The 14,385-nt window shown below is 48.7% G+C and overlaps 4 protein-coding genes across 4 annotated transcripts; 2 read left to right on the top strand and 2 right to left on the bottom strand.

The window, feature by feature from the left end:
- Positions 1-488: 488 nt before the first annotated feature.
- Positions 489-3,380, bottom strand: PEX2_008920 (uncharacterized protein; the record flags this gene model as incomplete). Its single annotated transcript, XM_016738169.1, has 5 exons — positions 489-1,282; positions 1,337-1,369; positions 1,428-1,613; positions 1,665-2,067; positions 2,124-3,380. 5 exons carry the CDS (start codon positions 3,378-3,380, stop codon positions 489-491), a joined length of 2,673 nt encoding a protein of 890 aa, XP_016594278.1.
- Positions 3,381-3,833: 453 nt separating this feature from the next.
- PEX2_008910 (uncharacterized protein) lies at positions 3,834-5,813 on the top strand (the record flags this gene model as incomplete). The annotated part of the gene is made up of 1 exon (XM_016738168.1): positions 3,834-5,813. One exon carries the CDS (start codon positions 3,834-3,836, stop codon positions 5,811-5,813), a length of 1,980 nt encoding a protein of 659 aa, XP_016594277.1.
- A 4,182-nt stretch (positions 5,814-9,995) lies between these two features.
- PEX2_008900 (KxDL motif-containing protein) lies at positions 9,996-10,869 on the top strand (the record flags this gene model as incomplete). The annotated part of the gene is made up of 3 exons (XM_016738167.1): positions 9,996-10,303; positions 10,448-10,600; positions 10,788-10,869. 3 exons carry the CDS (start codon positions 9,996-9,998, stop codon positions 10,867-10,869), a joined length of 543 nt encoding a protein of 180 aa, XP_016594276.1.
- Positions 10,870-11,699: 830 nt separating this feature from the next.
- PEX2_008890 (AAA family ATPase SEC18) lies at positions 11,700-14,318 on the bottom strand (the record flags this gene model as incomplete). The annotated part of the gene is made up of 3 exons (XM_016738166.1): positions 11,700-13,571; positions 13,619-13,934; positions 13,984-14,318. 3 exons carry the CDS (start codon positions 14,316-14,318, stop codon positions 11,700-11,702), a joined length of 2,523 nt encoding a protein of 840 aa, XP_016594275.1.
- Between the last annotated feature and the right edge of the window lie 67 nt (positions 14,319-14,385).

The following is a 14,385-nucleotide window of genomic DNA, read 5'->3' as shown; positions in this document are numbered from 1 at the left end:
TGCGAGTCGCCCTGCCGTACCGCCCCCTAGTCAACTATTCTGCGCCCAACCAGCACTGTTAGCCATTGTCCTCTCGTCCTATTGTTGACGCTCAACTCCGACGATTGTTCGCCCCGTTTTCACCAGCCACTTAATCGACGCCAAAAGTGGCTCTCCTTTGCATCCAAACTCAGGCCCCCGTCCTTTTCACTTCTCCTAGTTAAGCGCCTATAAGATGCTCCGTTCGCCCTCTCTTCCAGGGTCTTCGACTATTCTATATAAAAATAGACGTAATACAACGAGGGTCAGAGAAAGGGGGAGGGGGTGTGTTAGTGTCCTTCTAAAACTACCTGAAACCTGGCCTCGCCTGGATTCTACAGGCCAATTTTCGGGGCTCAGCCAAGTAACTGAATCCATTTGCTGCTCGCCAAGTGCTTTACGCATACCGAAAATATATAACGCAACAAATATTCAGCCTTGAAGTTAACCTTATCATGTAGCCCCGAGTTCTACCTACCCATCGAGTTGGAAAGGTCTACGGGCCCTTCCATCTCATTAGCAGTTCCACGCCCATAGTCATTTCGATCACCGCGTCCCTGGGCCCTCTTCCTCTCATCTTCTCGCCGAATACTCGTCACGTAGCCACGGAACCGATTACACATGTCCAGTACCTTCTGGAAATGCGTTTTAGTGACAATCGTCACCAAGGTTTCATCATAGTCAGGATCCTCTTCACTCTCAAACTCTGCCAGTGTGATCGCCGTTTGTAATGCATTGCGTATATCCCGCCCGTTGAGCTGCGTCTCGCCTGCGGTCTCCAGAACCCATGACTTCGCGTCTGGGGCGATCTGGATCTTGCCCGCTCGATCACGAACTAGTTTCCGGAAAAAGCCATTCCAGACCTTGCGACGTGCTTCTTCGTTAAGAGATGAGTATCCAATTGCGATGTGGACACGGGATATGAAAGCGTCGTCTATTTGGCCGACGCGATTGGTGGTCAGGAAGAGGAGGCCTTTGAAGTACTCCATTCGTCGGAGGAAGGCTGCGTAGCAATCGTAAGTATCTGTGGACGAGATAATGATGTGATTTAGCATCTTACCTGATACCAATCCATTCCGAGCGAGATCTCGATTTTGTCGTCGTTCGAGGAAGATATCGGCTTCATCGACGAGGAGTACGGCATTCCAGGCTTCTGCGAGGTTAAACCACTTCAAGAGTTCACCTTCGACTAGAGTTTCGATCGTGCCGATATCAGCGACTGTCAGTGCAAGGAGTGGCCGGTGTAGCCACTCAGAAATAGCCTCTGTCCTTCTTTAGCTGAGTTTGTCTACAATCTGTAGGGGTGGGGTTAACGTACCGACTGTGTAGGTTTTGCCAACTCCGGGAGGTCCTATGAGGGCATGATCGGTGAGTGTCAACAGTGAAAAACCGATCAATGGCCTACATACCGTGCAGTAATATAATTTGCCCCGATCCCTTTCCCTCGATAAAGTCTGCTGACCAGTGTTTGGTCTTGCTATTTTGACGGTTTGAGAGAGCCTGGATAGTTTTCAACTCGGCCTCTCCGATGACCAGGTTGGAAATACTCTCATATGATGGCACAGATTCTTGAACGTGATCCAATGAGATCAGAACTGTAGGAAGGAGTTAGAGGGAACTTGCTATCGGATACAGACAACGCTCACTCCATTTCTTGTGTTTCAGTGCATATGCCAGAGCTTGTGGGCATAGCAATAGAAGTTGATGTTCCGTGAGTTCATCAACAACAGGACCATTGAATTCAACTCTATCCGTGTCATTATACTCAAGTACAGGAACCACACCGGGCCATCCTTTCTGATCGTCATCCCAACCTGTGACGGCCTTAACGCTGAGACGCCTAGGAGAAGGATGTCTAGATTTCTCAAGATTGCTGAAAAATCGTCGTTGAGACTCTTGCCCAGTGTTAAAAGATCCATCATCGTTGACTATAATATTATCATAGTCCCTGAAACGATTGGAATAATCACGAATCCGTGAGAAAGCAAGCTCGGCGTAGCCAGCTTCCTCCTGCCCTCTCCGGTGGTCGATCACTAGTTTTCCAGTATACTATACAAACGTGAGCGATATAATAGATATCCATCTCTAGCAAGCCGGGGACTTACATATTGGTTGCTTCCTATAATGGGCCCATTATAGTCCACAAGGAGATTGCCCTCATGCAGCGCCTTGAAGAAGGTTATACTGCGGCGTAAGATATTCTTGCGTCGTTCACCACTGTCATGGGCGTCCCAGATAGCGCATGGACAGACTGCAAGATTTTTTACCTCTTGTAGACCAGAATAGAAGGTAATAATTGCCGTGGTCGCGCTTCGCCGGACTCTCGAGCCATCCGTCTGCAGTCGCCACAGGTCGATAAGCCACCAATCTGAATTCCCAGGCCCCCAGGCACTGGACACATCACTACTACCGTGCTTCACATCTATGACCACCGCGGCTTGTGGCGATCCGTCGATATGAATATAGACATCCATTCCGGGTTTCAGAAGATACCAAATCATGTCAAAAGCCACCCGGGCAGTAGATTCGGACAAATACTCTTCGCATCTCACTATGCGCTCTTCGCGGATGGGTCTCAGGAATTCTAGCAAAATTTGCATATGTTTCTTGGTCAGGTCAATCTCTTCCTGGCTCTTGTCGTGTGTGCTCATGCACATTGTAGCCGAGACGGGAGAGCCCGCCATGGCTTCAATAGAGTCAAAGTGATGGATTAGAACGGCATAAGGCTCTGGAATATTCAGTTTTCTCATCATGGAGTGGAATGATGGGTAATATTGAACAACTTCACGAAGGCCAATGGCCAGATACGATGAGTTGACCACCAGATGTCTCCTGGACACATGTTTCAGGGGCAACTGATCAGTCCGAGGATCCTTCATGATTTCCGATACTCTGTGTGACGTGAGATCAGTCTCCACGAAGACCTCAATCGTTATGACAGGCCCGGCCCACCACGTCGCCGCTTGCTGGATGCGCTCCTTCGCGTCCGGCTGCGGCTGTCTTGGAGTTGCGTCAACAGACAGCTCAATCGGTCGATCATCAACGAATATGAAACTCGGATTCTCCAGATTTTGGTCAGGCCCTAGGCGTCTTGTCTGTCGGGGAAAGATTTTAGCGTGCCAAACAATGCCTGACTCGCTGGAGGGGCACTCCGATTCTTCATTCCGGCGTCTTCGGAGCTCTGCAAGATCAATTTCTTTTGCAGATGGATGATACGCTCTAAAAACCCGTGATTTGGTTGGTTTGAAGTCTCGTTGTGATTGAATTCTGATTGACAATCCGGAGTCCGAGGCTGACGAAGTGCCAGGCTCTTCCTCATAGTTTGAGCGTTCAAGCTCTTTAATGTGCTCTTCAATATCCATGGCCAACTAAAAGGGTTATGGAGAGCAGTGGGATCTTAGATGCCAGACATATGGATGGAAAGAGGATGGTGTTCGTGTTAGGAGAGTTGGGATCATTTGGTCCTTAGGGTCCTTAGAGTCCGCTGATGCCCTGAGCCCGCGTTTCCCCTCCCCCGCTGCTCTCAGCTACACCTTGTGCATGTTTCCGCACACCAGGCAGGGTTCTCATTGGGACCACGTCAGCCGCAGTTGGTGACTGCGAATCCTCGAAGACATGTGTCACAAGACGTACTGCTCTCCACTCAAAAGAAAAGGCCCAACCAGCGAAGGAACCGCAAATCTACCGCGACCCCTCTGCTTATGAATGCGGTCCAGCGTGATATTCAAGCCAAACTGACAGATAAACCATCTGAACTTTTCCTCCTATGAAGAGAATTAGACCCTTTTCAACCGTCCCTGCGCCTCATCCAGCATATGAACTTTAGTCGACCGGTGGAGCCCAGCGGTGGGCTCATCCGCCGCTTCAGCGATGACATATCGGATTCATCTCCAGGAGAACCCCTCGGTCGGGCCCTGGCAGCCAAGGTCGCAGTCAACCGCAATCAAGAACGATCATTTTCACTAAGGGTTGAATGGGATCAACTCCTGTTGGAAGGTCGGGAACTGGCCGAGGAGTCTGTCCCAGATGAAGAGGCCGTTCTCCTCCAACAGAGCCAGCGACTCTATGCCGCGTGGAACAAATTTCGGAGCGATCTGCCTAGGGACCAGCATTTAGAGCTTGGAGACTGGGATAGACCCGATATCAATTTCCTGGTGGCCACAGTCAGCAAGGCATCAGCAACGTGGCAGTCGGGACGTGATGAAAGCAAGCTGGGCAGGCTGAAATCCAAATTCCAAGGTCTCTGCAACACCTGCTTGTCGCACAGTACCTTGCTCTCCGTCATTCCCAAAGATGACAAGTATGTCACCTTGTTAACAGGCTCCCTGTCAGCCATCGCCCAGGCGACAATCAACCACCAAAAGATCGCCGAAGGGGTGGCTGATACCCTCGAAGATCTCAGTCATGATATTGATATCTGGAACCGGCAGATGATTGAGCATGTTGACATCCCGTCTCTTCGTCGATATATCCAAGAACTATATGTTGTCATCTTCGAATTCTTCACCGAGATCTTTACCAAATGGTCCAAGTCAAGCTGGAAACGCTTCCTCACCAGCTTTGATGAGAGCGCCTTCAACGAGTTGTTTACGTCCAAGAAAAACCGAATTTTGGCCATCCAATCTCGTATGAACAGTCATATCAGCCTTGACTTCCACCACCGCACCACCCGAAGTCTGGAGATGATGATCCAACAACAAAATATGTTATACCAAAATCAGGAAAGGCTCAGCCAGATCCTACCAGACCAACTCAACCAGCTCTGTAAACAAAGATTGTTGGTCGGTGAATCGCTTGAAAGGCTTTTGGACCAACAACAATACTTCCGTCTAGAACAACCTCGACCGTCTTCGATCACAAGCGTACAAGAAGATACAGCAGGGGAAATATTACCATCCGCTTCTACCAATAATGATCTCGAATTGGAAGCTCCAAAGTCCGAGGTATCCCCAGTCTCACAGACACATTATCAATTCACCCGCAAAGAGATCCAGGCAGAGATCAAGCGCTTCACAGATCAGTGGAAGAGTCAAGTCGACCACTTGATCCAAGTCACAAAGCAGGCACCCCTTTTGCAGGTCAATAGAGAGGTACACAATCGCTTGGTCACATGGCTACGAGCTTCTAGCTCCACTAATTTCTGGATCCAAGGTCCGCATGACGTACCGCAGCCAAGCCAGAATTCGATGACCGCGGTCTCTTTGGCCGCGCTGGCACGCAACAATAACATCCCGTGTATCATCTATTTCTGCAGCTTCACAGAATGCCACGAACCAGGAGATTCCAAGGCATTGGATCTAGGCTCTTTCCTTGCATCCATCATCACACAACTTGTCCAATTAATCCCAGATTATGGCTATACTGAAGCCGATCTATCAATTGCGCGTTTTGCGGCCCTTGCACGGGGAATGTTGAGTGTTCCCGAGGTGCTCCAGCTAATACTTGATATTCGGGTTCTTGGTCCGAGGGTGGTGTATGGGTTCATAGATAATATTCAAGTACTGGAGGATCAGTCTGACCAGGACTATACCCAGGACTTTCTGAGAACTATCGCTACTCTTTGTAGACTTGGTCGCGGGGCTCCCCGCCCAGATTGCGCGATTGTGCGGGAGGATGAAGGAGTGACTCTGGGAACGAGAATGTGTTTCACTACGGATGGGTATGTGGATGGCCTGGCACAGGCTTCAGAGCGACAATTGCTTGATAAGGTTGAGTTTGACTTGGAGACAAACGATCCTCTACCAGGGGAGATTGGTGGTGGGCCTGAATGGGATAGGGAGGAAAAGGATGATTGACCGATCAAACTCCACAGTATTAACACTACTATAAATACTACTAGTTAGCAAGAATGAAGCTATGATCTAATCAAGCTAACGAGCAGTATCTCCGGTGAAATGAAAGGGCTAGTGTGTTTGGCTGACATCCAAGGCGTAGTGTTCGGTGGGGCCCAGAGTAAAAGAAAGGAGGGCGGCAATGAGTGCAAGATAAAGTAGTTGAAGGGAGGGGGAGAGGGAGAGAAACAGGTCGAAAGGGCGAAGTCGTGCCTTTTATGTCGGGGCGATTTAAGGGAAAGGTTACGGGACGGCGTACCAGGGCGCTAATCCGGAAACGGCAAGACTAACGTAGAGTAAATAGGAAGTCAACAGTTCTTGACGGCAGTGTTAGTTCTCAGGATCCTTGCCCTTTATGCGCATGTCAAACATGAAGGAAGTTACTAGGTAAGTGTTTTACTTGTTCAAGGAAATCATATTGTTTTAAGTATTCAAATTGATCACCACCTTAGCAGAAAAAGAAGGCTGGTGTTTATTAGATATTATTAGCTTATTTTTCTCCACTTACTTTGATGTCCGCGTATAATCTAATACCCTGCCACTCCCCCTACGTCTACCAGCGATAATTTTTCACCCCTCTCTTACAAGATTGCTCTCAGTCGATTACCAATACTTGAGCCAAGCATCACTCTGAGCAAACGTGAAGAGAAACGCTAACTGCCTCTGGCTAGTATGAAGCCTGAGGCTGCAGCCTCAATTTAAAACGGGTACCTATGTCTGAGTAGACTGCAGGGGTTCACGCACGCATTACGTCCTTCTTGCCAGATCAAGCAAAGAACTGCTCATAGAGTTACGAAGTTGATAAACAATAAAATGAAACGTGAGAGTTGGCCAAGTTTGTATCTTCTACAATGTTTCATGGACTAGCCGATACTAGTGAAAACATGATGGTCAAATGGTAAGAGTAAACTTGCGGTTGGTGATTAAACAATTAGTTGGCTCGGAAATCCGAGTACAGAAGAATATTCAAATCTTTACCTCCTAAATTTAAGATATGTCAATTGTGAAATTAATCATCGCAAATAGAATTTATTTTTCTAAAAATAAAAACAAACGTTGCTCTAACCACACATGCAGTTGACCGATTTATCCAATGTTTACTCCGTACACATCGGTTCGCTGTCAAGAACGAATTCTAGTATAACTACGGAGTAGGCCTCAGCTTGATGCGTTACAGGGCAGTGGGAGGTCAAGGGGCGGCTAGACGTCCAAAGTTACGGGTGGAAAGGCAGCCGTTTCTGGCTTCAAAAGCGGTCATTTTCGGCGTCAATCCCACAGGTCCTTGCATTACTTGCTACAAGCTAAAGCAGTCAGGATCTCAATTGTTAGTACCCTCTTTGTCTGCGTGTATAGTGGTAGTCAATGTTAATGCAGACTACTAATATGAATCATTAAATATGACTAAAAGAGGCTGGAAAGTACTCCAATAAGGTGCTGTTAGGCACCAGAAGTACATTGCACACACCACGGGAGTACAAGACTTTGTAAATCATCGTAAAGTAGATAATTAAACCAATTAGAAATAGTTCACTCCATGAACCATAGCCTATCGTAACCTAAACTGTAGAGGAGAGGGTGATGATTCCCAAAAAGGGAAAGCGAGTGAGTTGGCCATGGCGCATGTGGCGGTGAAGGAAGTAGAAAATCCCCGCAACCCCCCACTTGTGCGCTGGAAAAATAATAAAAGTGTTGCAGTTGGATTGAATTTGACTGGAATTTGATTGGAATTTGGTATTTGAAGAGGCAAAAGATGTAAGATGGTTGATTCAGACTGGGAAATATATACTTCACCATACACTTACCTAGGTAACCCTAGACAAAAAGACATATTAATTGAGCGCCATGATCAATAAAAGTAGGCACAAGTCGGATTCTTTGCAATGTTCGGACCAAAACAGCGGGCTCGTGTAACCCATGCAAGGTAACTCTGTTGACATGGTACCTATACGGGGTATTAACATTGGAAGGATCAAAGCAATATGCCGCTCTGTCTGGAGTCTGAGTTAAAGGAGGGGCGGGTCAAGATCAAATTGGAGGAAAGACTATGACGAAGAGCGAAAGGATCGAAAAATAAGAGGTGTATGGCTCATTTCAAGCCGAAGTGTGCACTGCGCGTCATTAATTGCCGTGCTGCCCGATGTTAGCCTTGCCGAATAAGAGACCGGGCTCAGCCATTTTCAGCATAGAGCGAGACGAATGGCATCCCTGCAATATTCATCAAACCAGGGTTCTCAACGACCGATTAGGATTTCAGGAGGGTGGTGTCACAGGGTTCCTCGGTAACATTGTGGGTTGACAGGGCATATCGTAAGTCGTCAGGCTGTAAGGCATGGAGGCTGGGCTTTAGGCACAGTGAGGCATCAATGGGTGGACAAAAAAAAAAGAAGAACAGGGACACTTGGAGTCAGCAAGGCTGATCCAGATCCAGTTTAGAACACCCGGACCTCGAAGGATGTGCCCTGCAGTGCCATTTTCCTTCCTACCTAGTTGGGCCTGCGTGGTGTTCATGTCAGCAAGTATCTGGGACCAATGATGAAAGGCCGTGGGCGGCACAGTATTTCTCAAAACATAGTATTCCCGAGGGGGCTTGTCGGATGGCTTCCCTTTATCATACATGCCCCATAGCAATCGTCAGGCAAGTCATCGGCCATCTGCATAGAGTGGGGGGCAGCTGTGTGTTCTCTTCCCACGTTGATGGGCGTTTAGAGCGCTTGTTGATGCAGCAATTCTCTTTGTCTTGCTGTCAATGGATCTGATGGCTATTGGTGGATGGGTACGAGAGGGGGGTCTTTCTCGACGTGTGCAGCAATAACAGCCGCATCTAGGTAGGATAAACGAAGGAACAAGGATCAATGTTCACTTTGTGTGCTGTTTAATTCTTCTTCTTCTTGTCGTTCCACCTGGACTCATTGCGCATTGGTCGCACGATTTACCTTTTCTGCTCATATATTGCCAGGATGATTCTTGTCAGGACCTTGCAAAGGAAGCATAGGGTCACTGATTTGGGAACATTTTCGAATGCTAATCTTTCTCACGGTCCTTTTGTTTATGCAGTGATGTCCAACAACCTCCGTGTGACCTGAATTGAATGCAGAGATCCTCATTTTTGGGCTCTTGGGCTCCGATCCCAAAGATGATGTAAGGCCGCGAGACATCCCGGGGATCTGTTTGGGTTTTCGCGGAAGGGCGTATTTGGCCACTATACAACTACAACGTTTGTATATGTATAGGAAACTGATAAACTAACAGTCATCTTAGCATTGAACAGTTAGAGGGGGAAATATGTCATACCACTTCTTGTGTAGTCCGTCTTATCTTTGGGGCTTTTTGCTGAACGAATCAACCTTGATCATGCTCTTCCCAGCCCCCGAATTACTGAAGAAAAAATCAATTCAACAGGAGCGAGGCCGGGGAAAACAGGGTTATTATGAGAAATGAAAGAAGAAAAAAAAGGCAAGAAAAAGTGGGAGTAGGAAGGACGGCCAAGGCCATATTTATATCTTACTTTCCCACCAACTCCACCCATCAGACCCCCTTCATACCCACCCTCCATGTCATTTCTAGTCAATTCCTGAATACTTCCAGTCCACGCTTTGGCCCCAAAAGTTAGACCAGGAAGAGGGGCGTAGATCAAGACCATTTTTGCACCAAGCTGCCACGGATTGGCGGAAACCCTAGTGGAGGAAGGCTGGCGTCCTCAGCCAGACACATTGAGTCTTTTTTCCACTCTGAGCGGGGTCAAGGCGGTCCAAGAGGCAAATCGGCGGGCAGATACGGAGACATACGTGCAGACGGAGCTCGGGGATTGGGGGTACAGAGGGAGGGGTGCGAGTCAATGTGCCGCGAGTGGTCCAATGGTTCCTTCGAGGCTTTCGCAATCCTTGCCATCACACTCGCCTCCGTCAGAATGGCAGCATCCGCCGGACAGAAGACTTCCCGTGGAAGGTTATAAAATCCCTCGTCTGGCCAGGGGGGGACTGTCTCTCTTTCTTCTTCCTTTCCCATCACTCCCAGTTAGGCCCGTTTGCACATCCTTCCACATCCCTCCCATCTTACCCTTCATCCTACCTCATTGAAGTCCACTTGAGCTTCATACTCCTCCTTACTTCACTATAACACTTGCTGTTGTTGCAGTCAATCGTCGCCATGGCCACCCAGCGTCACTATTACCAGCCTGCTGCCTACCCATACCACCATGCACCCTCCAAGGCGCCGGCACCAGCATCTCTCTACCCAATTTCCAGAGTCTCTGGCTCACCACCAGACTTCTCTGATGCAAGCACCACGGCCGGCAGTCGTTCCTCTGGCGGGCTCACCTTCAGCTCTGCCGGCGAGTACGACTCCAGCTTCGCATCGTACTCCGGCGTCGATGTCGTGGATGTCCTAAGCGACCGCATGCAGGATGCATTTGATCCAACACCATTGGACAAGGGTATAGCACGACAAGCGCAGACGTGAGTTTCCCTGCAACACTTTCTCAGCATTCACAATTCCTCCCCTGCAACAACAACCACCAGGGGATGGCAATCCGCAAAACAAGCCCCAGCAAGAAATCTTAGGATTCACCAAAACCAAGCTAACAGCGCCTAAACCCACAGATCTGGCCAATTGAACGCAAAGCAGCAAGAACTTCTTGAGCTACAAGCTCTCGCGCAACGCCGACTGAAAGGCGCACGGGCGAATTTCTCCGAAGGCCTAAAAACCGCACGAGAGACAAAGCGCGACCTGGAATGGACGCAAAAACGTGTCAGGTAAGCAAATCCACCCCTAGAAGCTGGCACTGTGGTACGATGGACGTGCAAGTTCCGCTCCGCTCCGCGACAGGGGCTTCCGCTCCGCCGGATGAGCTTGGCACGTGCACGTCGATCAGCGGCGTGTCTGCGGCATTAGCGCCGATGAGTGTGCTTCTAGAATGCTGACACACGTGCCTGGAAATAGTGCCCTAAAGGCTAAGGCTGAGAAGGCCCATCCGGATGAGTACCGACGTTCTTCGAAGAAGTACGCGTATGATGACTACTGATTGGGCTTGGTTTGGGCTGCGATGGGCTGCTTGATGACTGATATGATGGGGTAACACCCCCCCTTGACATGGACAAAATTGGGATTTTGGGACGGAGATGGGATTTTTTTGGCTTTTTGGCTTCTTCGTTGGGTTTGGCGCGCTTTTGTTTCTCTGGTTGGTTCACTGTGTATATCTTGGATAGGTAATTTGTGTCTCTTGACGTACAGTAGAGAGGTTTCTCTAAATGGTATTGGTTTTACCTGTTTTTCGGTATGGTCTAGGAGTTTCTGCCTGTAAGCCTGTAATATCAGGCGTTGAAGTGTGTCTAATTCTTTTTAGGGCTATAGAGCACCGTTGACCGTTGTATGGTATATTGTTGTGTAACTGCAAGTTGGCGCTGAAGACTGATGTATTTTGGCCGGACATACCAACCTGGTTGTTACTTACAATTCAAGAGGAGCTAAGTTAAGGCTAAAATTCAAAAAGAGTTTGAATAATGGTCTCTTGATTTATATGAGCGGCCTTAAGTGTTTTGCTTTTCAGTGTTTGCAAGTAGTCAACATGCTAAACTAGCAAGGGCCTTTGGATAAACATAATGTTAAATTGAACTAGAATAACAAATTTATCATCCAGTGCTGGAATGATATTGTATCATATATGCCGTTTCTTACTTAGGTAGTTCTCATACAACATGCTAATTAGATTGTACACTGGATGTTTGCCAGGAGATGGACTTGTAAGATACTAATGGAAGATAAACTAGGATTGCAAGCAGGTATATACTTCAGCACTAGTCTAGTTATAATCCCAGCTGTATTTGGCAAAAAGAACGCCCGTCATAAACATGCTTACTGGAAACTCCGTTCCTCCTCAATAGCACGGTTGATAACGCGAACAAATCGGCCAACCTTGTCAGTATCTTGTTTGGCCGTTTCAATACCCAATAGGATCTTCTTGATGCCGACACTCAAGCGGCTGTCATCCGCAATTCCACCGACTGATTCGAGGGCTTGCGCAATCTCCTGCGCATCAAAGGCACCCGATTTCTCCATGATAAACCGTAGTTCACCAAAGGAACTGACATTGGGGACCATGATATCCGAGTTGAAGGAGTTGTAGATGTCCAGCTGCTTCATCAAGGCACGCTCAGTTGTCGTTGCTAGAACCAACAGACGACGTCCGTGAGTTGGCTGCTTCCTCAGGAAGACCATGAGAGCTTGCAGCACACTGTTGCTGAAGCGAGGACCAATCGGCACCCAGTCGATGATTCGCTCGATGTTGTCGATGACAACGATACTTGTGGCACTCTTGTAGGCGCTGTCAAAGATTCGGCTGATGTGTGAGATCTTTGCTGGCTCGCTAAAGCCAACCATGTCTTCGGGACTGATCAACTTAATGAAGGGGAAGCCGGAGTCAATAGCAATCCGTGCTGCCAGGGCGGTTTTGCCGCTGCTAGGAGGACCATGAAGCAGCACAGAGAACAGTGGAGTTGACTCGGCCACTCCAACCTGCTTAACGAATAACTCGCCTTCCCGCAAGATTTCGCTGATGGTCGGAGAATAGTCGATAATGCCGTATGGAATGCGGCTAGACAGCTCTTCCTCGGACACACCAAAGGCAGGCTTAACTTCATCAAGAGAGTGGAGGAAGTCGGCCCGGTTGACCTTCATGTCTACCACGTCCTCATTGATACTAGCCATAGTACCCACTTTGACATGGCGAGAGAAAGCAAAGGAGGAGGCAGACTTGACCAAACCTGCGATCTCAGCACCGGAAAAGTTCTTGGTCAAATGAGCAAGCTCGGCTAGGTCAACATCCGTATCCATGACATTATTGTTTCGCATCTTCTCGGTATGAATGTTGAGAATCTGGCTTCGGCCATGCTCATCAGGGAGCGAGATTTCCATGTGCACCTCCAAACGACCGGGACGCAGCAAAGCCTCATCAATCATGTCCATTCGGTTGGTCATACCGATCAACAAGATGTTGTTGAGTTGGTCAACACCATCGAGTTTCGAAAGGAGCTGGTTGACCACGCTATCGCCGACACCGGTACCACCGCCAGCTCCGCTACCACGCTGCTTGCACACTGCATCCAGCTCATCGAAGATGATGATATGGAGACCACTCTCGTCGCCCTTTTCTTTATACTCTTTCTCGGCATCCGCGAACATCTTTCGGATGTTCTCCTCGGACTGACCCACGTACTTGTTCAGAACTTCTGGACCGTTGATAATCTTGGGCTCTCTGGCATTAAGCATCTTTCCGATTTGTCGAGCAATGAGAGTTTTACCCGTTCCTGGAGGTCCATAAAGCAAGAGACCCTTAACGTGCTGAATACCAAGTTTCTCAACCAGACCAGGAGGGAAAATGCGAGAGGCGAAAGCACGACGGAAGATCGTACTGAACTCAGAATCTAAACCACCGATACCCATGTCCTGGAACTTGAAGCCCGGTTGAATGATAGAGTTAGCCGCTGGGCGGCGATTAGATGGCTTCACGTTGATACCGGTCTGGGTATCCTTAAAAAAGTTGAGTTGAGTGTGCCGTGTGAGAATACCCCTAGCCGTAGGGTCGGTCTCGACTTGTCCAGAACTGAGATCAGCCTTCTCTGACGTCAAATCAACCCGCTGGACGGTCTTGACCTGCAATAAGAGCGGGATACTCTTATTGTCCATCAGGATTCTCTGGCCAGGCGAGAATAGTTGGTTCTCAAAGTTCTGAGGTTTGTTAGCATGTATTCAGGACTGTGATGAAATCGACATACCCTGATCACCGCCTGTGCCAATTCATCCTGGTCATAAGGAGTTTCAACCCGCTTTTTGGTAGATGCGAAGCTGACCTCAACATCTGCAGAACCTAAATAGGCCTGTCCGCCTTGGCTAAACGGATCGTACAGCTGCACCTTGATGGCATCTCTCAATCCAATGTTGGCCCATGTTCGCTGAGGGTCCGACATGCTCATATAACCGGAAGGGAAACCATCAAGAGGGCGAGCAGAGAAGACGAAGAGGTCATTGATAAGGAGGAGGACGTCAGTGCCATCTCGGGAGGGTGGGATATCCTGCGGCGAAACAGCGACACTGCTGCGTATTAGTCCCCGCAAATAAAAAGTAGCCAGAGCATACTCACAGGTTCCCAAATGTGTAGTTCTCGTTTGGACTCTTACTGGGATGAAGAGTCCAAGTCTGGCCTCCAGCTCTTTGTCCGGACTGCATCCTAGAAGGCATCTGCTGCTGCGGAGGTCTTCCTCCTGGTGGAGGTGGGCCTCCGTAACCTCTTAGAACATTATAAATATCAGTCATCGGCACATCTTCATCGTGGATAGGAGCTGCATGGCCTGCACTAGGCGAGGGGAAGCGATCGGTATCATACCGTGGGGGTGCTTGGTTGGGATTCGGGTGACCCTGCGGGGACGGTTGTCCGCTGGAGCCGAAAGGGTTCGGGATATTGCCGCGATTGAACATGATGAACCGTTTGATTGCCGTTAATCACAAAGGTCGAGGTGAGAACTGTTGAGGATTGTCTTAGCGA

Source organism: Penicillium expansum, assembly GCF_000769745.1.
Source record: "Penicillium expansum strain MD-8 chromosome Unknown contig25, whole genome shotgun sequence".
NCBI lineage: Eukaryota > Fungi > Ascomycota > Eurotiomycetes > Eurotiales > Aspergillaceae > Penicillium > Penicillium expansum.
This window is presented reverse-complemented; position numbering and strand designations above follow the sequence as displayed.